General features: G+C 40.2%; 1 protein-coding gene across 2 annotated transcripts in view; it reads left to right on the top strand.

Moving 5' to 3' along the window:
• Positions 1-26,002, top strand: part of gabrb4 (gamma-aminobutyric acid type A receptor subunit beta4) — a 53,332-nt gene extending 27,330 nt beyond the window's left edge. Inside the window, exons 3-10 of one of the 2 annotated variants that reach the window (XM_070982694.1) lie at positions 5,147-5,214; positions 7,081-7,301; positions 16,045-16,127; positions 18,910-19,047; positions 21,192-21,344; positions 22,432-22,688; positions 23,327-23,416; positions 23,729-26,002. In XM_070982694.1, the coding sequence (XP_070838795.1) occupies positions 5,147-5,214; positions 7,081-7,301; positions 16,045-16,127; positions 18,910-19,047; positions 21,192-21,344; positions 22,432-22,688; positions 23,327-23,416; positions 23,729-24,082 (1,364 nt within the window). In that variant the 3' untranslated portion in view covers positions 24,083-26,002. The remainder of the gene's footprint in view (positions 1-5,146; positions 5,215-7,080; positions 7,302-16,044; positions 16,128-18,909; positions 19,048-21,191; positions 21,345-22,431; positions 22,689-23,326; positions 23,417-23,728) is intronic. The other variant, XM_070982695.1, reaches the window with a different exon arrangement.
• Positions 26,003-27,393: the final 1,391 nt, after the last annotated feature.

The raw sequence follows: 27,393 nt of genomic DNA, 5'->3' as shown, positions 1-27,393 counted from the left end.
ATTTGCAAAGCCTATTGATCCTGCGTTAGTTCCCCCCTCTATTAATGCTTATTTATAGTGTATAACCACCAGCAACTGTTACCACCCTTTGCGATCAGTTTGTGCTGATGCATTCTCATGTGCCTGCTGGTAGAACATGCAAATCATAATTCTACCATGCCACAAGCGGTCAAACACACCCACAGAGCACCTTTTTCAATTTTGCCCTCTGAGTGCTGTCATGGTGCCTGGTTTTGTAGGGAGCCACACACAGGGTTCAGTTAAGAGGCAACACTGGCTGACAATTCTACATCAGTGCATATTGTTTCTGTAATTTGTTTTAATGCAACACATCTAAATACAGCTCATCATCAGATGTCTGTTGAAAGCTGCTCCTATTGTGATATCGGCCAAGTACAAAACCACAGAACGGGAGCAGTTTGACACATTCAGTGGATTCTTGGAAAAGTATTGGAAACTGTTTACACACTCATATGCTAATTGTTCAGAGACAATATGGTTTGTCTAGGGACTGTGTGATGCCTTTCTCTCGCTCACTCCTCCCTTTTATGTGAAATCCGAACAAAAGCAGAGACCAAGAGATGACTGCAGTTATCAGGTTGCCCATCAGTTATGAGTACTATTTTTAAACAAGTTCCAAGTATTCTGGGGGGGGGGGGGGGGGGGGAATCAAGCAGTTTAAAGACAATGGTTGAAATGCTGGTTGACAATTAACAGAGCGACGCTGGTTTAAAGATGAAGGTGTTTTTTTTTTGTTTTTTTTTCCATAAAGAAGTGCTGTTCTCCCAACTTGTGTCGTGCAAGTGCAGGTAGCGGTTTTATTTTGAGAAAGCTGTGGTGACAAAGTGAGTGCCTCTGTTTCACTAAAGCAGGGTCAAAATATGCAGAGAGAGACAGAGAAAGAGAGGGGGGGTTTGGTGCTTTCTGTTTTCATCTCGCGAACGAATGTACTTTGACATCTCTGGGGAAAACTGTTACTGGTTGCCTTCACAAAGTGCGATGGAAAATGGCTCTACTTTTTCCCTTTTTTGTAGAGAGATGGGTCAGGGAATATGACAAAGCTTCAGGGCATTTAGCGTTGTGGGAGGAGTGGGGGGAAGAAAATAGGATTACAGAATGTAAGAGAGAGGATGGATGGTCCTTTTCAGCCAAGTGGTTTGCTGGTTAATATTTTAGCACCAGCATTTGAAGAGAAACATCATAATTAACCAATATCTGCACGAAGGGCCCCACAGGAAGGATCTTTAAGTCATTTAGACGAATCAGGGTACATCTTACAGAGGTTATGGATCTGAGTCAGTTTCATATCATTGTGGCTCAGCTTGTGTGGTTGTCTGACACACACATTATGGTCAGTGTCCACCTCAGTGGGGCATTCAGTAGCAGTTTTACACTAGAAACTCTGTCTGTCTCCGAACTCTGATGTCATAGACTAGTACAGTGACCTCCCTTCAGGCTTCAGATGACTGTTTCCTGACCCGAATACCAAGGATAGTACAGAATGGTGGTAAGTTTTGTTTGGTGCCAAGCCTGTAAATTAAGTCCAATTATGATAATATTTTTCAAATTTTTAACCAAGTGGTCCAGATGAGATAATTAATCCACCTAAAAATGACCCATTTGCTCAAATCAAATCAGCTGGTATTGCTGGCTCAGAAACACTCTGTTCTATTGTATTCATCCAATGCCCTGAATTTAAGTTCACTTTATTCACTACAATGCATGCATGACTTTTTTATATCACTTGCATATATTATTCTGTTAAAATACGGTGGCTGGTTCCAGTGTTTCTTTCTACCATCAACTAAGGAACAAACTTATTAGCTTCTGCTTGACTGATGCCTCTGCAGAACACCAGTAACTTGCTCTGTGTCGACTGCTTAACATTTGCATAAACTGCCCACCACACAGCTGCTACATGGCTTTCCAAGCATTTAGCAATGTGACACACCCAGGTGGTGTTTAGCACATGTGCCAATACAATTATATTTGCAACCTGCACCAAAATAGCTGCTCCCAGTTCAGGTGAATTCATGCACTGAAAATAGTAAAGTAAGTGTATTTGGGGATGTTAGTGTACATTTTTGGTTTTGAGAGAGCAGTGCTTAAGGTGAGAGACATGTCATCACTCGGGAATAAGACACAAAATGATTTATTGGGTATGGTTTTAGTGCAACAGTCCTTGTGGTCCAAAGTTGGATCAGATCCTGGCAATGTGCCCTGCAGGAAAGCGTCTAAGTCTGGCCAAGCATGCAAACAAGCACGTATTAAACCACGTGTTTAAGCCTCATTCAGTGATGGTGGCTTCACGATTGCTTGGTCAGTGAGACTTTGGTTTTAGATTTGTGTGGGGTGTTGGGACCCCATTATGCTTTCAAGTCTGGTTTGTATTTGTTTTGGAGTGTGGGAATAGACTGAAATGTTCTGATGCAACTTACAATGAATATTTGGTGGTGTCTGAATATTTAATAAGTGGACATTGGATTAGGTGAAGTCTCTCCCATATGGAAAAAAAATCACTGATGATTGTCTGTTTAATCAGAGCAGACAATACTTGATTGACTTGAAGTTTTATCCATCAAAGCAAGGGTTTCGATAGGCTAATTGATCATCAGGCTAATGCTCATAAACATGATTTTATTAACACTTTTCTACAGACAAAATGTTTTTAGTCAAATGTCATTGCTCATTTCTTTCTAATGTCATACAACAGGATGTACAATGAGCTCCATGCTTTGAGTAACTGAAGCCAGACACACACTTTGTGAGTGTATGCTGTTATTACTATAGTTAGAGAGGGTAAAGTGCAGACTGACAACGTTGATTGAACTGTATTTTTAGCCATATTCAATAAAAGGAAGTATAGGCGTAGAGCCTTTTCGTGTACCCAGACTCTTTATTTCAGGGTTGTGAAGGTATTTGGACAGATGAGGGTTATATTAGCAATTTTAATACATTGTCAAAAACCTTTATGGGCTCTGAACTATGCAAGTCTGCAACCCATAAACATCCCCATGACTCCTGCTGTCTGCAGCAACTGTCAAGATCTGTTTTCCATCCTTTTTGCATTTCAAAGCGTTGTATTTTGAGAGGACTCAGAAGAAAGGGAAAGTTGTAGATCTGTTCTGGTCAAAGAGAGACTCGGCACACCAGTCATGATTTAAGTCTATTTTGTGAGCTCCATCCATCCATCAGAGCATAGAAATGAATCACTCCGCCCTCTGTGAGCCTTTACTGTCTGTACCCTCTCCTGGCCACATAAAACATGCAAACTATATCACATTATTACCAAAAATTAATAAATGCATACTGATGTAGTTCAAAATTAAGTTTAAAGCTTCACGCGCTCCCAGTGACTACAGCTCACAGATGTTGTTAGCTCATGGCTGTTCCGTTACGTTGATGCGATTGTGTAGAGAATGAGGCCTTGCAGAGTTTGAAAGAAGAGAGGAATTGTGAAAAGAAGTGATTTAAACAGATGTGCAAGGACAAATCCAACAAAGAACAGGCAGCTAACTTCTAGCTGCTTCTGAGCAGGGTGGTATGACAACTGTGCAGTGCATTTCTCGTCACTGCGTCATCTGTTTTGTTCTTAATGTGTGCAATGGGTCAGTGAGAGGACTTACGAAGACTGTATGATAATGATACACATGATAAAGTGCGTATTGTAGTGCATCTGTTTTCTGTGTTGTTTATGATCCTTATGCTAATGCCATTTCCACTGTAATACCATGGGACATTATCTGAATATACTGATTCAGCACTGCCACATGAACCAATCACTGAACTGTCTCTGCTGTTTCTGTTTTCTGTGTCAGCAATTCATATTTTGTGGCCTGATCATTCTCACTGGCGCAGTGTGAGGCTGACACGGTTTGAAGAGGAAGAGGAGGGGGAAGGGTGTTTAGGTGACATGAATGCTATAAATGTATAGAAACTATTATGAGACCATAAATATAGAAAGAGAAAGGATGTCTCATAATAAAATGCTGTCAACATTTCACGCACAACATCCACTGCCTCTGGGAGCAGCTTCTCAAGTGGTGGGTGCCAGTTTTCTTTGTTTTGCTGCCTCCTAGAAAAGGTGAAGAACAGATAAAAGGAAGAAAACTCTGAATCTGGTCTCCAGGCTTCTCTGCAGTCCTGCATCCAGCTTCTTCAGTGTTACTGCCTGTGTTGACCAACGAGGTGTGGTTGTAGTGCGATGCTAATATTCCAGACATTGTTTGAATTAAACGTGATATGAAAAGAGCTGACTGCTACAGAATGAATGCACTCGAGGTTGGTGTCTTAAAATTGGACGTCGAGGTTCAGGGAATACTCTGCTGTGGCGCGTGGTGTCATTTATCATGGCAGTTATTTTATATATATTGCAAGCACACAAAATGACTGAAAATGACGACAATGTTGCGTGAAGACGTGTCTGCCGCTGTCTGAAGCTCCAGCTGTTGTTTAGAGTGACTGTGGGCACTGTGAATGGATTATCCTTGTAAACCTGAAGTTGCGTGAATATCGAAGTGGTCGAAGGGTTTGCTGTACATGTAAGCGAGATGATGTGCATAGCTGTTTACATGTCTACAGCATGTACTGTAATCATGTAAATGAGGCACAGTTTGCTCTTCCTGTTCCTTGACATGAATTGCCAGCCTAGAAATTAGTATGGATGAGTGCGTTTCCTCAGCGCTGTTTCATAAGGTTCTGACAGTAACCGATCTATACTTTCTGTTTTATGTACACGCCCGAAGCAACAAAAGTAGATTTAAATTTGCTTTGTCGCTTGTGTTTTGTACACTACAAGCGAAGCATATGCATTTGAACAGGAGTTCGTAGAGTTGAGTGATGCAGATCTTCTGCCTGATGTTGGTCTTTCAACCAAGAATATTGCAGTCTGATGTATGGGTGAAATCTCAAAAGTTTCAAAAATGTACCAGTTTATAAAGTCAGCTGTCACAGGTTAGTTATATGAGTTATATGTTTTAAATGAGGACTTGAAAACTTCAAAAGTTGGAATATGTGTTTAAGAACTTAAGTAGGTTAGAAATCCAATTAATTTAATATTATCACTACTCCATCAATGTACTTTGCATTTGGTGCATTATTCTTTATGTACTTTTCTCCTCATGGCAGTTTTGCTTTGTTCCCTCAGGTCCTCCAGTCATCGTAGGAATGAGCATCAACATAGCAAGCATTGACTCCATCTCAGAAGTAAACATGGTGAGTTACAAGCTTCTTTGTCTTGTGTCTTCTTATGTGTCCGGTTCATCCTCACGCTCACAGTGAGGGTGTAACACGCACAGGGTTCATGCTAATCTCCCCAGTTCCCACACACCTTCAGGCAAGCAGCCAGCCAACCAGAGGCAGTTTTCAGGGCATCAACAAATACATGATACACTGACTTTCCACCAACCAAACACTGACAGTGACTGTTGTACTGGACGGAGCCAGGCTGAGGGTCCTGCTACAGAGTTTCTGTGGTGGGCAAGAATCTTACACATCCTCCCTGAACTACTGGTAATTTGTTAACAGTGTAATCTTTCCACTACTCTGCAAGACAGTGCATGTTCTTTTGCTCTGATGCTGACTTGAGAGCAGTCAGGAATGCGGGCTCAGGACTGAAGAAGGCAATATGGCTGACGTCTGAGTGATGACGTCACTCTGTCCCTTAGCGCTCTCTTTATTTCACTCGGCGTGACATCGTCACTCACAGTGCAGCTCACTCCTCCCATGTGGTGAGGCAGCTTTTCTATTTTCTGTTGCCTTCGTTCACCCTCTTCTTTCTTTGGTCTTTCATCTTCTGGAGTGATCAGACGATTTTCAACCTGTTCAAATCCACAGCGGACTTTGTTCCACGTGTTCACGATTTGCTTGAGATGTCTTTGCTCTTGAACGTCTTTGAATCACGAGTTCAGTGTGAGAACAAAAGAACACTTCTGATTAATGTCCATATGTATATTAAATGTTCAATGACAACAGCTATTGCATGAATTTATAATTTGATGAGGGGCGAGTTATTAAAAATGCTCTCACCAAATGTCAGTGTTTGTAACTTCTTGCTGTTTTGTGTCACTAAAGGTTTATTGTTTTTCACCAAGTCTGCATTTGAAATGGCTAATTTTTAATGACTGATATGACTGAGACGGTTGATTGATTTGTTTATCAGCAGTATGGCTAAGTGCTCATTAAGAGCTGAGTGTTCATTCATTTCTTCACGAGTGATGCTTTTCAACACAAAACACTTCATATGATTAATTACAGAACAGGATGGAAGGGTTACTAGATGTCTCAACATGAATCATGCACAAACACGTGAAGTGTGGGTTCACTTGCTGTGTGATCTGAGATGAATTGCACCTTTCATGGAAATGAATTTTGTTAAAGCACACAATATTTAAAATCATTGGACTGTGTAGGTTGAAAATTAAGCCAGTGCGTATCTTTCATGGGTCTGACTGCAGACTACAATACTTTGACCAGAGGGGCAATGATGCATTAGCTGTCAGACCATATATCTCCACTTGAGCGCTTTTCCAGTTAGATACAGTATTATACAGGAGTACTAGCACAGCTGTATTTATTGGTTTGCTGCCCATGTTCTGTCTTACAAATGCTGAGCAGGTTAGTTTCCCTGATTGTATAAAAAAGCTAAACAATTTTCATGATCTCAGTGCATAAAAATAGTGTTGCTGTGCCCGCATAGCAGATGCATTTCTTTTATTGCTGTTTTAGCTCTATCAGAGTTGCTTATTCCTCTTTTTGTCCTTCATTAAATTACACTGTGGTGAAACACTGCATACAGGGGTTTTTAATTTGTTGTATTTTCATGTCTGTTCATACACACCACCATGTTCTTGTTTGCATATATTACATATGGTACTATCTGTCAGTTGTGGCCTGTGATTGCGTCATGTCCATGTGTTCCTCCTGGTTTGATGAGCCATGCACACTATTTCTGAAACTCTATCTGCTTTCATTGGGCGCTGGCAGGCAATAAGAAGATTAAAAGTTACCGTAGCTCATCACTTCTTGTACCGCTGAATTGTTTTTGTCTGTGACTTCATACAAGCTTTTCCTTCTCCCCAGGACTACACCATCACAATGTATTTCCAGCAGAGCTGGCGAGATAAGCGTTTGGCCTATGGTGAGCTGAAACTAAACCTGACTCTGGACAACCGTGTAGCAGACCAGCTCTGGCTCCCTGACACCTACTTCCTTAATGACAAGAAGTCCTTTCTTCATGGTGTGACAGTCAAAAACCGTATGATCCGACTGCACCCTGATGGCACTGTCTTATACGGGCTGAGGTAAGAGCGGAAACTCTGCTTTGTGTCTCATATACACACACATCTCTTATTATGTGCATTGATTTCCTGCACTCTGTATGGCTGGAATGGTGGTTTGCATCAGCGCTTCCCCTTTCAGTATGCGACTAACGGATGATGTATATTTTTTTTGTTGTTGTTTGACGTTGTTTTCTTCATTCCAACACGTATCTACTGGGTGAACCTGAACTGCTCGGACCAGTAATTTTCACAGAAGACTTTAAAAAAGAAAAAGAACATATGTGGCTGTCAAAGATTGCTGCACTAAACAAATTTAAGAAAGAAAAGAAAAAAAAAAAACATAATAAGAAAACTATTTCATCAACAGGTGATCAGCGTCTAAGTGCATAACTAAAGGCATGTGTGATAAAAGCAATACTATGTGAAGAGCCCACGCAGTCTCTTACAGCTGATGATGATGAGTTCATAAGGAATAAAAGCCTTCACTGCTCGCTTCAATACACTCGGGGAGGTTGCTGCTACAGCCTTACTGTACCTGGTCTGGTATGAACAGTATCTTATGGTGGCTAATGTTAACAAACTTTGTGTGGCTTTTATAGTCCACTGACTTTAGCATTCATCCTATAAATGTTACTTGTGGTCACTGATAAGTTGCATAGTCAGTGGTTAGAGCTGAGTCATACCTGCAAGTCTCCAGTTTGCTTTTGCAGTCCAAACACAACAGGTCAATTGAATTGGGCACTCTAAAGTGCCCCTATAGTGTGTGTCTGCCTTTTGCCCAATGCATGCTGGGAGTCACCCAGAGCAGAAAGGAGGTGCGGTATAGAGAAGCGATGGATGGATTTTTCATGTCTTTTTTTAATTCTGCTTTTGGAAATACTTAAAAATGCAAGAGGACGGAGCCTCAGAAAGAAAATATATATACACAGGAAAGATGTTAGAGCCATGCTGGGAGAGGCTTTACCTCCTCGTGACCCTGCACAGGATACGCACATACAGACACTGGATGGAGGGCATCACCAGCATTTAGAAATCTAGAGCGAGCAAACACCCCATTTAATATAAGAGCAGAAAAAACATGAGCACTTAATTGATGGATGGAAGGAGGGTGATTTTAACAGACAGAGTCTCAACAACTGTTAATTAGATGACTGCTGCCTTTATCATTTCATTTGTCTCTGCCATGTGTCAGTCATGCAGCATGTGAAGATTGTGATAACTCACAATCACATGCTAGTGTCTGGTTCTGTGGCAGGATGAGTTATGACACATTTATTTTTGGCACCAATAAACAAGACTTTCAAGCTTTTTTTATAAAGTTAATAGTCTCCAGAGTTCTAAGTGTGAGTCAAGACAAACAATAACAATTTTTTGGAAGCAGACGGGTGCATTCAATCCAAAATTCATTGACCCAAAAAGGCTAAAAAAAGGTTCAAAATGCTCACCACCTAAATGTCCCAGATCACTGTGACAAACTAGACAACTCAGTCAACATTAAATGTGCACAGAGGGACCCATCTAAAATCCCTCTGGGACGTCTAAAAGTAGGAAAGTGTCCCGAGGTTTTGTTCAAGCTCGGAACAGATCGCCGCTTTTCTTAACACGTCATTAAAATAAAGCAGTTTGATGGAGGCAAGAAAGCTGGGAATGTGTTTTGTTCCATGAATAAAAGAAAATGGCAGTGACAAGTTGTAGATCATATGAAGTAATGAATTATTAATGCCGTAATCAGAGTTGAGAAACTGAATTGCTGAATTGATGCTGACATAAAAGGAGATATGATGGCAAAGTTTTCTTTTTTTACCTTTTATGACTCTTCAGAAGGTAGCAGGAGTGCAGTCTCACTGCTGCTGAAGAACACGTTGCAGCTCTCAGGTCAGGGCAGTGTACAAGTTGAATCTTGGAGAAGCTTGGTGCCACCTTGAGAAAGGTCCAAAGTAGGATGAATATATTATTTTTCAGAGGAATAGGTTATCAGCAGGTACCGCTGGGGCGTATTAAAATAAAGGCCAATCAAATCACTTTCTGTCTTCCTCCTTCTGCCGCTGTTTAACGGCTACAGCGATTGACTGAACTGAAATAAAAGCACCCCATACATCCCACAAGCAGTTTCAGATAACTAACAGACAACAGATAAATTAGAATGTGGCACTATTTACACGTGACTTTGATGGTTTTGAATGTGTGCGAGATGAAAAACTTATCCTGTGTGTGCCTGCAACAAATACAACAGGTGGAAACGTGATCAATTTCATGCCAAACTGGTACCGGAATTACACTGCGCCACCTGATCTGAATAAACATTCCCAGCTGCTCCACTCCACGTACCTCAGCAAATCCATGTTCCCACAAAAGTATCGAGCAGGCACAAGCATAGTAAAATGGACTCGTGCCAGAAGAAAATGGCATTACACCTGCATTTGCACCTCCACTGGCTTTGTGCCTGCATGAATCAGAAAGCTAAGGCTGTTGCTAGGGACACGAGCATCAGCCAGTCCTCCAGCATCTCTTCTCCAAGCACACTGCACAGGGGTTTGTTGTTAACATCTCCCACTGCAGTGATGGTAAAAAGCAGATGGTGTCAAGCCCTTGGATCTGTCCTCCAGACCATTTTTTTTTTCAGCAGTGTACAGTAATTAGAAGCAGTGCACAATCTACATGCCATGGTGCTTTCAGGACCTTTACAAGCCTCCTGTAAGCATGCCATTAAATTGCTTTGTTAAAATGTTTGACTTTGCCCAAGGGTTGTGTGGACATTTGTTTTTTTTCTCCCAGAAGAATAGATTTAACAATATATGTTGCATTCTCAGTTCAATTCATTTGAATGTTTCGCCTCTCAAGTTTGACCGCTTGAGGTTATTGTTGTCTTAAATGCATTTTATCGTAAAGACCGCCTGTTTGAATCCATCCCCCGTGCCACTCTTGAGTGCAGTAAAATGCAAACTGTGGACAATCACATTACACACACTACTGCACCTTGTGCTGGGCTCTCACCTATCCACCCACTGTGAAATGTGCTGATACTGCTGTTTGTCCTGTTTTTTAGCCTTTATTTACCTTGATTCTTCATGTTTACAGTGATTTTAATCTGAGCTGAGCTGATTCGTGTTGATCATCGTATTCTATTTTTGTATTCATTTTAAGAACAAACTGACATTCTCTCTTCTTCACAACTCCGTCCTTGTTTCTTTACCCACTGATCTCGTGTTGAGCGTTGTAACAGTGCATTCTTTGTACCTGCAGCCTCTGTTCTCTGGCTAAACCAAGCAGATTGCATCAATTTTTTAGATTGCGCACAGGATCATCTGCATTTTTCTGCAATTAAAAACATTTATGTATACAACCATGATTATTAAAAAGATGCTGTAATCAAAAATGTGCACAGATCGTGATTTAGTATTCACAATTAACAATCAAAAATTAACATTTAATTGACCAAAATCAGATCTGATTGTGACTGTTAAATGGTAGACTTAGTTAACAGTTGACCTTATTGCTGAATTCCACATTTGAATGCATTGATAGTGGTTTGGGGTAGCAGACAGCACCTCATCAGCTCTGCTTACTCAAAGCAAAAAAAAAATCCAGCATTCAGATCAGTCCTTCCAAGGTGACCACTGCCTGTGGCTCTCTGTGTTTCACTGTCACAAATACCTCCTACAGTCAAATAACCAGTGGTGGAAAGTGACTAATTGTCTAAAGTACTGCTCTTCCACAATTTCGAGGTACTTTACTTGAGTATTTCTTTGTCATCCTACTTAATTCTACAAGTCCACTACATTGTCAGATGCCAGATGTTAGCAGTTTCAGAGAAGCATGGTTTCCCCTTCAAACTTCTTAGATGGTTTCATTGAAATAATTTGAAATCCAAAGTTGTAAAATTACTTCTTTTTTTTTTAGAGAGAGGGAGAAGTCCAAGTAATGAATCTTACCCAGTAAACATCTCATGACCCCCAGATTTATCTTGTGACCCTTTGGAGGGGCCCAACCCCAAGCTTGTGAACCACTGGTCTAAACTACTGAGCTGTATATAAAGTAGACCAGCTACAACAGTAAAATGCTGCATGCTTATGAACTCACACAGCACTATGAATAATCTAATAATGTTTTGTAAAATAATAATGACACACAGGGCCTTTTCGTTGCAGAACAAGTTCTTTTAGTTTTGATACTTTAAGTGCATTTTGCTGATAATATATCTGTACTTTTGTTCAACTTTTACTTGTCAGGGAGCATTTTTACATTGATGTTCAGGTACTTTCACTTAAGTAAAGGATCTAAGTGCCACTGCCAGCAACATGTTAATAAAGCAAATTGGAGACTATGAATTGTACATGAATGTGCATTTGCCTACCCATGATTCCTTTCTCCAGGGCTGGATCGTCCAAAATTCTAATCAAATCTGGAAAACTGCCACCGCCTCCCTGAAATTAACATTGCTTTTGAACACCTTGCTTAAATTGACATTTTGAGTACCTGAGATATGCTGTAGCTAGATTTTAACCTTGTGCTTTATTTTCATGAGGCGAGGGAGGGAGGGGGGCTGGGGCTGAGGACTGCTGAGCGGTGCAGGAGAACGTTTGGGTGCTGCAAACAAACAAAGTCATTCCGAACATCAATAAAAGAAGTCGGCGTCAGTAGAAAGAGTCCAGCTGGGTGTGGATGATAGAGCAGGTTTGTCTAACTTGCCAGTGAGTTGAGGGGCTGAATCATCGTTAGCGAACTCACAATCCAGTTTGGTCGTGCTCTGGGTCCTGAGAGCATTGAGGGCTTTGTTGAGCTAAGCCTTCACCAGATGGTGTTTTCTCTCTTCCCGTTCCTGTGAATCCACTCTCTCGTGCTCCTCGTGCTTATTAAACCACGGTGTAGTACTATGATCTTCTTTGGTATGCAAGCTACCTCGCAAAGAAGGATACAGGAGTAGACTGTGTGGGTGTCAAAACTATTGCTCACATATCTGAGAGCCTCCCGGTCTGTAGTGCTGAGCCTCTTGGATCCGCCTCCAGATTGCTTTTAGTTGTCATGTGATGCTGGCACGATGCATGGTCTGAAAAGCCAAGAGTGGCCTGTATAAAGGAGTGGAATACACCTTTGATTGTGAATTAGAAGTTGGTAATAAGGCGCTAAGCCTACTAAGCTGTTTATTTTTGCGTTTGCTTTACATTGTATGTGCTTGTCCAATGGAATAAGTCACATTTCCATCACTTCACGGCCTTTAACTTCACACATATGATCCTCAAACCCTCTGCCGACATAGCTGTCTCACAATACTCTGACCAAAACAGTGCAAACCAAGTAATATCGCATGTCATCTTGAATCCTGTGAAGTAAACAGACTGCTGAGTGTCGGACCGCAGTGCCTGCTCAGGTCTGAGGCGGCTGCTGACCATCTCTGGTGGGACTCTTAAGTTGCTGACCTACATCTGCTGACATTTCCAAATCCCAGGCCCTCACTGTGAGCCGTCCCAGCTCGTGCCTCCTCAATGATGATTCTCTCCTCACTTGTTAACTGTCACATATAAAGTCAATTTTATTCGTAGTGGGGTTTTTTTCCCCTCTCTGCCAAGGTGTAAAGAATTCATTTCTGTCCAGTACTCCTGCTGGCAGGGTTTCACTGCTTCACTCTGCTACTGGGGGTATTGTCTTTTAAGAACGGTAACTGTGTCTTGACAGGATATGTCTTCCTGCTCGTGATCACAGAGGACTCAGGACCTCGCTGCAGCTTGAGGTTTCAGGCAGCACATTGTAGGGTCTCACCATACTTAAGTTTGTTCCATTTTTCACTGCATGCCATCAGATGCAACTTGGCATGCAGGTTTTCTTTTGGAGATGTATTTGTTTTACCACTACTTCTCATTCTGATTAAAAAGCCTCTGCTGATAATGTGCTGATGGATACCTGGTTTCTAGTTTACAGTCAGTTCTCAATGAGCGTCTTGCAATGAATTATGGGATCCTGCACGAAGACATTGTTTATTGCTCCTTACTGGTAGCCAACATACTAACTGGAAAAGGTGATGTCACATGCTTTTAAATGATCACTTCGACTTCTGAATTGAATGTGATGACGTATGGAGCCACCAGACAGTTCCTGAGCATTAAATTCCTAATAAATAATACTATTCTAATATTATAAAGGATTTATTTTTTAGTTTGATCATTGCTTAATTAGTCATCAATATTAGGGGCTTTTTTCAGTTTTTTACCAATCCAGGTTTTATGTCCAATACATTCCCAAAATTGCATTGTCTTGTTAGCTGTGCAGCTAGCAGTCCTGTTAGCTGACTCTGGACAGACTGGGAGCTCAGAGCACTGGGAGTGTTTGTGTTTACACTGTTAGCACAGGAGCTTTAGACTGTCAGAGGGAGATTTTTTTTTTTTTTTTTTTCCACTGCATTATCAGAATATTTCTCTGAAATGTTATTTATATTTTCATCAGTATATTTAAATATGCACCACCGATAGAGTGAAAGTGAATGTGGAGGTTTCCATCGAGCTGATAGCAGCCTTTTTGCTGCAGTGGATGCAGCTAACCATAATTTTCTCTTGTTTCTTTAAGTTTAAGTTCAAGTTAGAGTCATAATTAAATGACATTACTCGTGGGAAGCAGGGTGAAAAATGATCCAATCACTTTGGAGATAATTTTATAAAACCTTAATAAAACTGCATATCCAGTATATGTATGTATATACTATATATATGACAGGGATTACAATCAGGAGTCATTACCGTCTTCATCAGGACATTTTCTTTGCAGTTAGGTAAAGTTGATGAACAAACTGAAGATGCAACAGTTGACTGTTCCAGTTGCTTGAAGGTAGTTTGATATTGCTCCATTTTTTTTTTTATTTGTTTATTGATATAGATAAATGAGCAAGATATTTATTCCATCTCTCTGTTTTAGGTAAAGATAGAAAGATATCTGTGAACAGTAATTCATTATACAGTATACGTTAAGCAAACATGTTAAGGGATGCAAAGTCAGCTGAGTGTCACAGGGAATTCCATCAACTAAAAAAAGACTGAATATTATTTTAATTTCAAATCTTGAAAACTCATCAATCTTTTTTCATTCATTGTGTCACCTACATTGTTAATTCCAAAATCTTTCCACCTGCTTAAACTGATGCCCACCTCACCTAAAAGAAACATTATTGAAAAAAACAAACAAAAAAAAACCTTGCCTTTTTTCAACATCTTGCCTGGAAATCATGATTGCCAAGTGACCTTTCCCATTAATGTAATTAGGCATGATGTTATCTCCTCACAGTGTGTACCAGTGGTAGCCCTGCTGTCTGCTCAGAGCAGAGGAGCACTGCGAGGCAGCAGGGAGGTGCAGCACAAGAGAGCAGAACAGAATCTGTTTGAGCAGCTTAATGCTTGTGCAGCAGAATGCAGCTCAGTGTCATTGTGAATAATAAACATATACCTGTCACACATTTTGTTTATGTGTTATTTTCTTTACCCTTCTGCTTCCTTCTGTTATCATGGACCTAGAGGCTGCACATGTTAATCTGGCCCAATCAGCTTTAGCAAAACATATTTTGTTTTCCAATTACCTGCCGACAGCACTCTGTTCACCCCACCATGACCAATTTACAAACTCTGAGTTCAAGCAATATATTTCCTGTGCGAACAGTTTGTTATCTACTGTGTTACTAATTATAGATACTGTAGATGGTTGTGTACATTTGCTTACTGCATCAATGTAAAACAGTAGACTGTAGCAGCATGATTAATAATGTATCTAAAACTTGAAATGCGCTTTAAAGGGCCTAACTAATGTTACTCTCATCATGCTCTAACATACACACAGAGATATGTAACGTGCATATCAACGTTCCCCTGTGAACGTGCTGGTGGCTCCTGACACAGAGATGATGAGCTGAAAATGTATTTTTCTGTTCATTTACAGAAGAGGGCAGTAAGCGAATGAAAGCTGGTCTGATGAACACGTAGCATCTGGTATGAACAGCAGAAATGTAATTACTAAAATGTGCTGCACCGGTAAATACTGTATCTCAGTTAAATGCCAAAGACCCCTACATGTATAATTTGTAGCCAAAGCTGTTTTCCTGGGCTACTGGATTATTGACGTGAATAAACTGCTATGCATACATCTTTTCTAAAGCTACCTGGAAGAAATGCATATCTCAGAACTAGCAATAAATAACGCACATTGACAAAATCGCAGACGCTGAGCAGTTAGTGATTCACATAAAAGGAAATGCTTCCACTTGGGGAAATGTAAAAAAACGAAAAATATATCATATTTAAGAGTCTCTGGAAGAGTTGGAAAAATAGCTAAAAAACACAAGAGAGTAAAGGTTTGCTCTCCTGCTCTCTGCCACGTGCATTCAGGCAGTCTCCAGCTCCCATGAACCTGAAAAGATTGTCGAGGTTAAGGAACATGAATGTGCTACGAAGTTGCACACATTCAAACCCCGCTAAGATACGTGCAGCACTGGAAAAATGTCCTGACAATAATGTACACTTAAAAGCCAAGCCATGGTTGATCGAACTGCTGTGGTGCATTCATGTTTTCAACTAACAACCACAAAATAATCACGTTGAAAGTGCAGCTCGAGGAAGTGGTGGACACACTGGTGGTCCGTCATATTGTGCAACGTGAACAGTGTCGCACATCGTGACCTCCCTCTTAACAGATTCCTTCATTTGTGGGAAAAAATGTCCTAAAATGATCTGTTCCTGTCTGTCCATGTCTTTATGATAGCACCTGCTCTCCTTCTGTCTTTTCTTCATAGAATAACCACCACTGCTGCTTGCATGATGGACTTGAGGAGATACCCTCTCGACGAACAGAACTGCACCCTGGAAATTGAAAGCTGTGAGTAATGCAAAAGGACCTGCAGTTTTTGACTTTGTCTCTCTCAACAAAGACCTTCAGACAGCACCCTTCAAAAGCAATCAGCATGATTGCCAGAAAGCTGTTTGTACTGGCTAATCACCATCTTAAAATCATTGCACCTTACCTCAAAGAATTACGCATAATTAAGTCAGGTTTTTGTGGTAAATACATTTAGTGTGGAGACCTCGGTCGTGAAATGTTTGGCATCTTTGTCAATGTGTGCCACTTTTCACATGTTTTACCTCTGCAGCTGATGACTGACTGCTGTGAGAAGAAGAAATCACAGTGCTTGCTGATGTGCATTGATTACCATTCCCTCAGTCTGACAGATGGAATGGATCTGGAACTTTGAATGTTGAAAGCAAAATGATAACATTAATATTGGGGACCTTACTTGACCCTCAACATGGCTCTTAACCCCTAAGTTACATTAGCATCTTGCAATGTCTGAATAAATAATAATATTAGCTCACAGCCACCACGTCCACAATAATCATTTTAATGAATAATTTATACATGGGACGCATAACAACTAACTAACTGACAACAAGGTCATAATGAGTTATTGGTTAAGTGCCAGTTAGCACCTGATTCAGAGTTCATCAGGAATGATTCATTAAGGAAGTCATTTGGATCAATAAGATACAATCTACAGCAGCAGTTTGTTCTCAAGTACAGTAACCTCACATTATCTACAGTGTCCTTATAGAATAATACAGCCTAATGAGAAATAAGACATGAAATAGTCAGAACTCACCAAACAAGATGTAACGTCGTAATTAGTGAGCCTTAAAGGTGCTGGTAGGTGGACTTTTTTACCTTTTTATGGAGTCAGAATAGCTGTTTCCACCCTTCAAGCTAAGCTATGCTAACTGTCTCCTGGCTATCTTCTTATCTCACTCTTGGCCAGAAGTTGAGCTTGACTCCTGAAGTCCTCTTTGAAGTGTATGTGCGTACATGCATTATGGAGAAAAATAGACTTACATGATATTACATGATAATATTTAATTTATGTGATTTCATGTCTTTTAATGTTTTAATTTAGGTAAATCAATATCCAGGGGGGAAATGTGCAAGTTGTGTAATTAAAAATTGTATATGCTTGATCATTTTCATTGATCATTTTCATTGATTGTTCCATCAATCAACCCATTTGCTCAATACGGCAGATATTTGTGGTTCTTGTTGTTCAAGATAAAAGTGCAGAGTGTTCACCCTCAGGGACATCAGTCAGCAATGAAATATGGATACGCCGTGAATTAAAAAGTTGCAAGAATATCTGCTGTTTATGCTCATGGAATGCTCTGCATTAGTGGGAGTCATGCACATTAACCATCAGTGTGATTGATTAGGCGGGCAGTTGTTTCAATTTCATGGCCAATGTCACATTTCCTTACCCTATAACCTCAGAGAGAGATTTAATGGTAATGAATCCTGGTCCCTTAGTGAGTTTAATGCCATCCAGGTCTGGACGTGGGGTAGTAGAATGTGAAATGTAGTTACACTTCCCGGACTGAGAAATTGCTCTGCAGTGAATGCATACTGGTCTATTGACATAAATCTGCTGCTGTGGTCACTTTCAATTGCACTGCCAGTTGAGAATGTGTGGGAGCGCCATACCAAGTGACACATGTTAATAAATATTCATGCAGGTGGTAATGCATGCATGGATATGGCTCCATAGGAGTCTGGACAATGGCACATGTGATTGCAGGGTGAGACACCAGACAGATTGAAATCTGAGGCAGGGAGGCTTTTTGTATTAGTGTTGTATTTGGTGCTGCATAAATCATTTCTTCAGAAATCTCTCACCGAACCTCTTCTCCTGCCACTGTCTGACTACAATCCCTAATGCAACTTTTACCAGAAAAATACGAGAATGAATTTGATAAATTGTAGATAAAATTAAAGATATGGCAAATAGGCGAGTATCGCCATGGACTACAAAGCTTTAGGATTATACAACAGCTGTCCATTTGATGAATCTGATGTTGTTCATTGTATTTTTTTGTAATTTCTTTAGACCTCAATAAAAAGTACAGTCAGTAATCAGGTAAATGCAGGGTGATACAAATGAGTCAACAAAGCCAAATTTAATCACACTAACTGTTGTGGACATTGACAGATCTCACTGTGATTGGTGGGTGCTGTTCAACTCCTGCCCAAAGGGTAGGTTGAAGTGTATGGGAAATACTAATGGGAAAACAAGTCAGCAATGGTTCATTGTAGGAAAAAAGAAAAAAAGATCCATCATACAAAAACGTGTTGTGCTGGCTCACTACTGAGGAAACGTTAAACGTTACTAGTTAAAGGTGAATATATGTACCTTAATATAAAATGTGACCTTTCATGTTTCTGATATATGTAAAATGTTTTACTTCTGGAGTGTTCGACAGTGCACTTCTACTGTAAATGGACATTTCTACCATGTGGTAGAAGCTCTTGATCTAAAAAAAAAAACAAAAAAACTGTAGTTAATTTAAAAATCACTAATTTATGAATAATAGATTTGTTCTTGCTGTTCTATGTAACGAAGAATTACAAAGAAATATTTTTGGTTGCTCAGTTCTGAATGACTTTAATGTAACACAGAGTAGAAACAAATGTTTTATTTGTCAAAGCGACCTCCACTCATTATCCATATTCTTAGAAGACTTTAGATAGAAACACAGTTAACTGTAATGGTTGGTTCCTCACCACAATCACATGTTTTATCTTCCTCTCTGTCCTCTCCCCTCGATCTGCTCTGGCCATGACACAGATGGATATACCACAGATGACATCGTATTCTTCTGGCAAGGAGGAGACAACGCTGTGACGGGCGTTGACAAGTTAGAGTTACCTCAGTTCTCCATTGTAGACATCCGCTTGGTGTCCAGGGAGGTCAGGTTTACTACAGGTAAGGCTGTATTTGAAATGCTTCAAACCTACCTAAAAGCAGGCTGTAGAGAATCAATAGTATAATAGTTTATAGTTGTATAGTGGTTTGATATTGCTCCAACATTAAAATGCTGTTTACAGACTAAAGATTCAATTAAACTAAACTCACAGGGAAATGGTCATTCTGCATCATAGATATTTTAGTGCTAAATGATTGTACTTTTGTTTGAAATTTTAACCACAGATTTTAATTTAAAAGTTTGACTTTTTGGACAGTTAGCTTAGCTTAGCATGAACACTGGAAATGGTGGGAAACAGCTCGTTTGTCTCTGTCCAAAGACACCTCTATAGCTCTCTAATTAACATGTCATGTCTCATGAACTGTGTCACAATGAAGTGTAAAAACAAGGCACTTCTGTAGTCAGGTTTAGAGGTGCTGGTGGTTTGCAGATTTTTTTTTCCCCAGCCTTTATGTAAAGCTACACAGATTGTCTCTCTGCCCATAGGCTCATATTTAGTGCACTAAGTGATAAAGACCATAGTAACATTACACCTTTCCTATTGTGTCATGTAACACTCTAAGTTTGTAATGTTAGCTAGGAAGTGAATGTTAACATTAGCTGTTGTCCAATGGTAATAAATGGGTTATGAAATATTTGGTTTAATTTAAAGATATGGCCCAGTGTCCCTCTGGATTTTCATTATTCATTGTCTCTCCAGTTCTTGATCAACCAGGAAGCGGTGAATTGATAACAATTTGTCAGATTCCTGACATTTGTTACACTTACAACAGCATTTCAGCTCCCCACCCCGAGCGTGACGGCCACAGTGTGAATAAAGGATGTGATCGGGTCTTCCACCACTGACAGAGACATATTGAAAGGATTACAAAATGTTCAAAATCAGATCAGGATTTAAATTACAGTACAACAAAACACGTACAGTACTTTGGAAAGTACTATGCATAATGTACATTTGTGATACTCTATGGAGTGTTGCGGTGGCATGCTGTATAGTTTCAGTTCTGCATTTTAATCTTTTGATGACATACAGACTTTAGACAACTTAAAAAATAAAGCCCAATAAAAACAACTAGAAGTGATGTGTTAGTTACAGAAAATCTTTCATGAATGGGTCAGTAATTTATTCCAGTTGACCCCAGCTTCCCCATAAATAAACTTCTTGAGAACGGACAACAAAGGAGAAATTTAAGTGTAAATCTCATGTTTGAGTTTAACGAAATCCATGAACATTTGTTGCCACCATTAATCTAGGATTTACTTGGGTCATCTAAGGCCTTTTGTCCCCGACTTGATGAAGTATGTATGCTCAGGTATTGATTCATTAAAAGATTTAGAGGAACCTGCAGATGATGAGGTCATTCATCACTGTGTGTTCCCCATAGCAAATAGCCTTTTAGATTAAAACCATCACGCTTATCTGAAGCCTTTTTTCTTTGGTGACATATTGGAAATAAAACTGTAGATAGAATACATAGAATGGAATTTAACTATATTTAGAGCAATTTGTATTGTTTCTAACCTCGTAAATATCTAGCTCTAGCTGAAGCAGAGAGGTCCTTGATGTTTATGTTGCTTTTTGCATCAGCATTGTGTGGTTGTGGTTGTTTAAAGTGCATTCAAAAGACCAATTAATCTCTTGGCACAACCTGCTGATATTTTCCTGCAAAATATGCAATGGAATGACTTACTGCCTCGCAACCACATACTGTGTATTTCCCTTCCTGGTTTAGTGCAAAGGCATACATTGCAATTATGCACCTCTAAAATGTCCTTTTGGTAATGTTTAGAGGACAGAGAAAGTGCAAAAGAAAGGCAGAGCAGCTCTCTGTGACAATTCTCAGAGGGATGCTGGAGCTGCCTGCTGAGATAGGGGGTTGCAGAAAAATCTGCCGTGTTTGCGACTTTCTGCCATGTTTAATTGGAATCGAACTTGTCCCTGGAAAGGAATCCATCGCTTTGGGGAAATTAAGTGCTCCATCTGAACAAATGGAGAAATGACTACCCCGCGCGTTGTCAAAGTGCAGACTTTGGAACTCTTAAGTTGTGCCAATGTTTTCCCCCTTCTCTCATTTTTCCACTGATGTGTTTTCACTCTGCCCTGCTCTTTTCCAAACTATCACTCCATCCTCTCTCCTTACAGGTTCATATCCAAGGCTTTCGCTGAGTTTCAGGATTAAGAGAAACATTGGGTATTTCATCCTGCAGACATACATGCCCTCCATCTTGATCACCATCCTCTCCTGGGTCTCCTTCTGGATCAATTATGATGCCTCTGCAGCTCGGGTGGCCCTGGGTAAGACGCAACCACTGCTGCATTGTTAAACTTGGACCTGTCTTCATTACAATCCAGTGATGGCCACAGGAACTAAAAGCATGTTGAATGTTACTGTGTACATTGCACATTTACGGGCATATGAAACTGCAACTTTATTTTGACTGAGTGAAAGAAGCTGATGTCAGTTGTGTCTGTTCAGTCACATTGCTCCTGGAGATTCTAGAGATTCTGTTCTCTTGCTCACATGCGATGTTCACACAGGTCAACCAGTGCTGCGTGAACACAGAAAGAAACAGAAACACTGATGCACATGTTGTAAATATGGAGTGATGAGCTGTACATACTATGAGTAAGCCTGAGAGACATGCTTACTCATAATATAATAAACATGCCCCAGTTACCTTAAAGTAGTACACAGAATGTCACATCAGTTACACCGTCGCTATGTTGCTGATGTTAATGACATTTAACACATTTACATTACTGTGTCCACATGCTATGACAGAAAAGCTCTCAGACAATTTAACAGTAGTTTGATTCACTGTACGTTGACTGAAGATATATATCATATGTGATCGTCTCCAAATTGAAGACTGAGGTAGTTTGTATATTTTGTGCGTTGGATAATAATCATCCAATTATAAATACTTATTCTCTTCCGATCTGACACCTTCAGTGCCTACAGATTCAGATTTCACGTACAAACTGTAAGATCATCTTATAGAATATGATGCACAGTTTGAAATGAAACTGATGATGATGAAACTCTGTATAAAGTTATCAGTTACAACCTTAAAATGCTGCTTATGTGCTTGTGCATCATTAATAATAATCAACTAATATGCTATATATTAATTTTACACTGACAGGAGCCATTCTCTTGTTTAATAGTACCTTTTCTTTTTTATCTATATTTTGCCAATAATAATTTCATACTTAGAAATTTTTGAATGCAAGACTTTGCTTTAAATGCAGTATCTTTACTTTGCAGTATTGTTACTTTCACTAAAGTAAATGATCCAAATACTTCTTCCATCACTGCAGTAACGTGGTTTACTTCCTCTGATGGTGAATTGTGTGTCTCTGTGTGTGCTGCTGTACTCAGGTGTGACAACGGTGCTCACCATGACAACAATTAACACCCACCTTAGGGAGACTCTCCCAAAGATTCCGTACGTGAAAGCCATCGACGTCTACCTCATGGGCTGTTTTGTCTTTGTGTTCCTGGCCCTGCTCGAATATGCCTTTGTAAATTACGTGTTCTTTGGCCGGGGCCCTGCGCAACAGAAGAAAATCAATGAGAGGCTGAACAAAGCCAACAACGAGCGCACAAGATACGAAGAGAAGCGCCTGAGGGAACAGGTTTGCATCTTCATCTGCTACCTCTCTTGTAGTCTACCTCTCTGTGTCAGTCAGAGTTCAAGTACAAAACAACGATGTTCTGCACATAAGAGTTCCAGCCATAGTCATTTTATCCATAGACACATATACAGTATTCCCTGAAGTAACCCTCCAGAAGCATACTAATGCCACCACGGCCCAATATGCATTCACCAACCATCATCCATTGCTTCTCCCTCAAGCACTGACTGCTTTTTATCGAGCATAGCCTTTTTCATTGAGATAGCGATTCATCTAGCTCAACAGTGGTGTTAACATTCTCATTTCTTATTTAGGTTGTTGTCTCTGTTTATGCTGTGGGCGTCATTCATTCTCACTCTGCCTCCTTGTATTTTAATATCTATTTTCCAACTAAAGTGGACCAAATATCAAGATGCAGACTGAGTTTAGCAATTCGGCACTGGCAGATGCTGAAATGGTCAGACTGAATGAAGCCCACCCCCCCTGTTTTTTGTGTGTGAAGTACTAAATGCTTATTCAAAGTTGTTCCTGTTAACTCTTTGTCTTGATGCATTGTGTAATTTTTGAGAAAATGTGCTTATTTGCCACAATTTTATAGCCGTTTTAATGTTCTCTTCATTTTTCTTTCACATTGCAAGGACTCCATTTCCGTGCCGTTTCAAACCAACACCTTCAGGTCATTTACACAGCGAAGAAATCTGTATCTCGAGGAACAAAGAAAAGTTGGGGTACATGTATTTAGAAATCATATCGGCTGTAGGCCAGCCTTCACAGTAAAGTCAGATGATTAAGGCTGTTCAAATTACTTGTGACTTTTTTGCAAGTGAAAAACCACTAAGACATTTCTCTATAAAGAAACTCTGTTAACTACTTCTGTTGCATGCAAGAAATGACGTTCCATATCATCCCTACATTTTGCTTTAGCTTGACAGCTCGGGGTATGGGTGGGGGTTAATATAAGTTTCATTATTAAGGGAATTTGGGGCTACTGCTAGACATTTCAGCCCTCACTGACTCAGTGTCTTCCCCTCTCCTTGCAGGTGGACGCTTATGGAAACATCCTCCTCACCACGCTGGAGATGAACAACGAAGTGATGCCTTCTGACGTGGGAAGCAGCGTCAGTGACTCTCGGAATTCAGTCATGTCCTTCGACAGCTCCGGGGTCCAATTCAGGAAGCCCATGGCGCCCCGAGACGGCTTCAGCCACCACTCGCTGGACCGGAGCGCCATGCGGAGCCGGGCCAACTGTCGGCTACGGCGACGCTCCTCCAAGCTCAAGTTGAAAATCCCAAACCTGTCAGATGTTAGCACCATTGACAAGTGGTCCCGGGTCATTTTCCCAATCACCTTTGGATTTTTCAACCTAATCTACTGGTTGTACTATGTGAATTGATGTGCATCCCACTAGGAATCATGGGCCATATTTTGAGAGCACATTAAATTGGCTTTGATACAGTTCCAAAATATGTATACACATATACAAGTTGAACATATGTATATGCATATTTCTATATATTATATTTATATATACACATGTGAAATCTGAAGGACCTTTCTGCTGTACAAAGTATTAATAGGATGACTTGAATGTTTAAGAATAATTGTGAGAGAAGAATTTCAAGGCTTTGAGTTTCTTTTTCCTCCTGAAAGAAACAAACAAACAAACAAACACGAGGCCCCCACCAGGGGTTTTTGGAACTAAAGACTGCATGATATTTTTGCTAAAAAAAAAACGAGAAAAAAGAGAAAGTGAAAGCTCTTGAGAGAGAAAAGATGTCTCAGAGTCCCATTGACTTTTTATTGATACTTATTGTAATCAAAAATCCTCTACTGCAGCTCATGAAATCAGTGGTGGCTCGTCTGTTCAGGCATCAGCTGAGTGAGATCCTTGACACCCCCAAACCCCGCCACCCTCACCCGACCTACCCCCCACAACCCCCCACTCCTCCCATTGCCCATGGATAACATGCACGGAAATCTCCGGTTCTACTATGTACAGCAACCTTGTTTGGATTATGTGTTGTTCCTTGGGTTTTTTGAAGTGATATCGTTCTCTTTATCAGACATCAGCTCTGGCCTAATGGTCTCCATTAGAGGGCCGTGTGGATGGGATGTTTGACCGCCGCGTTCCCGCCCAGAGTCAACGCAAACTTGTGTTCCTTTCTCTTCTCATGTTATTTTTAGAAACATGTCCTCGAGGGGGTCTTTTTCATTATGGTTAAAAACAAGTGCTGATTATTGTAGATATGATTTTGTCTTGAAAAATACTGTGATTTCAGAAAGTGTCAGAACATGTTCTAGAGCTAGGGCATTATGAGATAAAAGAGTCAAAGGTATGCATTACTCATTTTGATTGTGTGAAAAAAAAGACATACTCTATACATTTTATCATTCAGATACTCATGAAAGTATACTTGTACTGTTTATTTCCTCCTATTGATTGATTCACATGCTCTTTAGATGCAGAGTTCATCAACGTCATATCCTGCTTTGTGTTCGCTAAAAGGAAATGGGGGGGGGGTTGCTTTTGTGATGCGTTTGAAATTATTCCACAGTGAAGATGTGAGGACATGTATATTCAAAAGAGTCAACATATCAGCCCGCAGTTTGACCAGTCGTCATTCAGTATCCAGTATTTCTTTGTTTGTTGAGCATTTCTTCAGTGTTGGAGTCACAGTTTCTGAAGGCAAGATGATTTGATTGGGATAGCTGAGGGCAGCCTGGACAGAAGACGTGGGGAGAAGGATTCAACATTTCACACTCAGACTCAATCAGTGCCGTCACACAAATGCTCTGAAGCCCGAGGATCAGAAGCATCAGACTAATCAGGAATGATGCCGTGATTCTTGGGGAGAAAATGTGTGATAAATAGCCATGATTTGAAATGTCGACCAAAAGGCCTATAATCCATATGCGTTATTGTTTCGTTATGCTCTCAAACACACACACGCTGCATTTCCAGTGCTCAGGTTCATTTGCAAAGGAAAAAAAGTACTGTAGGACCTTGATTTATTTTGGAAGTCAGCCCAGGAAATCACATCTTTATAGGTGGTGGAATGACACAGAATAAAAAGTTAAAGAAATATAGATGAAGTCAGAGCATTAGATGACTGAAGACTGACAGTGGACATTGTAGGGAAGACAAAAAGCAAACAAACAAACAAACAAACAAACAAAAAACCTGAAAAAATCCTTCCTTGCCTGTTTAACTTCAGATGAAATGCAGATTACCACCTTCATTGGTGTCATCTTCACTTCAAGCACAAACAGGCTCTATTGGAAGCAACAGGCTCTGAGGAAAACCTGCACGACCAAATCTAGAAAAAATAAAAATAAAAAATCACTGTCTGACTCTTCAGAATACACAGTGCAGCGTGAGAGAAATGAACCAACGGAAACAAGAGGAAGATGGAAGGGCTGCAGAGTAATCAGTTTAGCATCAGAAATATCCACTCCCCTCTGGAACGCAGTGCTCAAAAAGGGAAACTGATTGGAAACCAATTTGTCTCCGTAAGTCATAGTGAAGTTTGTACAGTGATGTGGCCCGAGCTGTGATCCCAGTTTAGTATTTCTTTTTGTTTAAATTTTATGCATCGTCGTCACTGTCTTGTAGAAGCAGAAGAACGGAACAACACAACCACCTTTAATCCATGAAAATAGACAGGAAGTATCTAAAAGTGGTGAGAGTAACAGGAAGACATACAGAGCTGAGGTTTACGCTTCTGTCTGCAGCTGAACAATCTGTTGTTTGTCTCTCAGTCAACTGTGAGGTCCAAAGGATTACATGACCAAAACATAGTGATTACTCTTAAATGTTAAGAAAGTGAATTTGTTGTCATTTATGAGAAAAGTGACTGTGAGTCAACAAGTGCCACAATGAACTAAAGTAGCAGCGAGTATTGTGAGAAAATGGCTTCCGGGTAAGAATTTTGTCTCCAAGCTCTGAAGCGGGTTGTATTGTGTTAAGTAGAGAATACATATTCAGTATTAAACTGTGGGTGAATGGTAGGAGTAACAGCTGAAGTGGTGCCATATGTTATTGTGCACAAATACGCAGAGTTCTTCAAAAGTTGCCAAATAGGAGTGAATTAAGATTGAATTTCAATGAACTTGAATACAGTAGCATCAGATGTTTCAACATGCAGTCTTTACAGCTTGGTTAGGAATGCTCAATACCAGTTTTAAAGGAGTGCTCTGCAGGTTTAGCATTGCACTCCTTTTAAAATTGTTGCACTCATGAAAAAGCATCAAAAATCAATGCAGCAGAACCAGAGATATCGCCTTTTTTATTCCACATATTCTTAATTTTCCTTGTCAAAATCTGGTCTACATTACCCATGATGCAACTCTACCACAGACAGTTTGTCAGAGGGGTTTGTTATGCTAGGGGCGGCTAATGTAGCCATGCACCTCTAGCCTCAAGCAGAGGTGAGGAGTGGGCTACAGAGGCTCGTTAAGCTCTTTCTTACTCCACACCACCAGATTGTTTTTCATTTTCACAGTTTCACACCCAGCTGACTCAACTGACATCATTTGAGGCATTTATCAGATTTCACACAGCTCCTTCTAGCCAACTTTTTTTTTTTTTTTTTTTTTTTTTTTTTCCCCACATATGCAGTACAGCTCCTGTAAACGGACTTTGATGTGTAAAATCTGTGGAGCTCCCCTTTAACTCATGATATACATCCCTGAGATATGCATAAC

Source organism: Chaetodon trifascialis, chromosome 16 (assembly GCF_039877785.1).
Source record: "Chaetodon trifascialis isolate fChaTrf1 chromosome 16, fChaTrf1.hap1, whole genome shotgun sequence".
NCBI classification, from domain to species: Eukaryota; Metazoa; Chordata; class Actinopteri; order Chaetodontiformes; family Chaetodontidae; genus Chaetodon; species Chaetodon trifascialis.
Note: the sequence above shows the minus strand (reverse complement) of the source record. Positions and strands in the feature narration are given on the sequence as shown.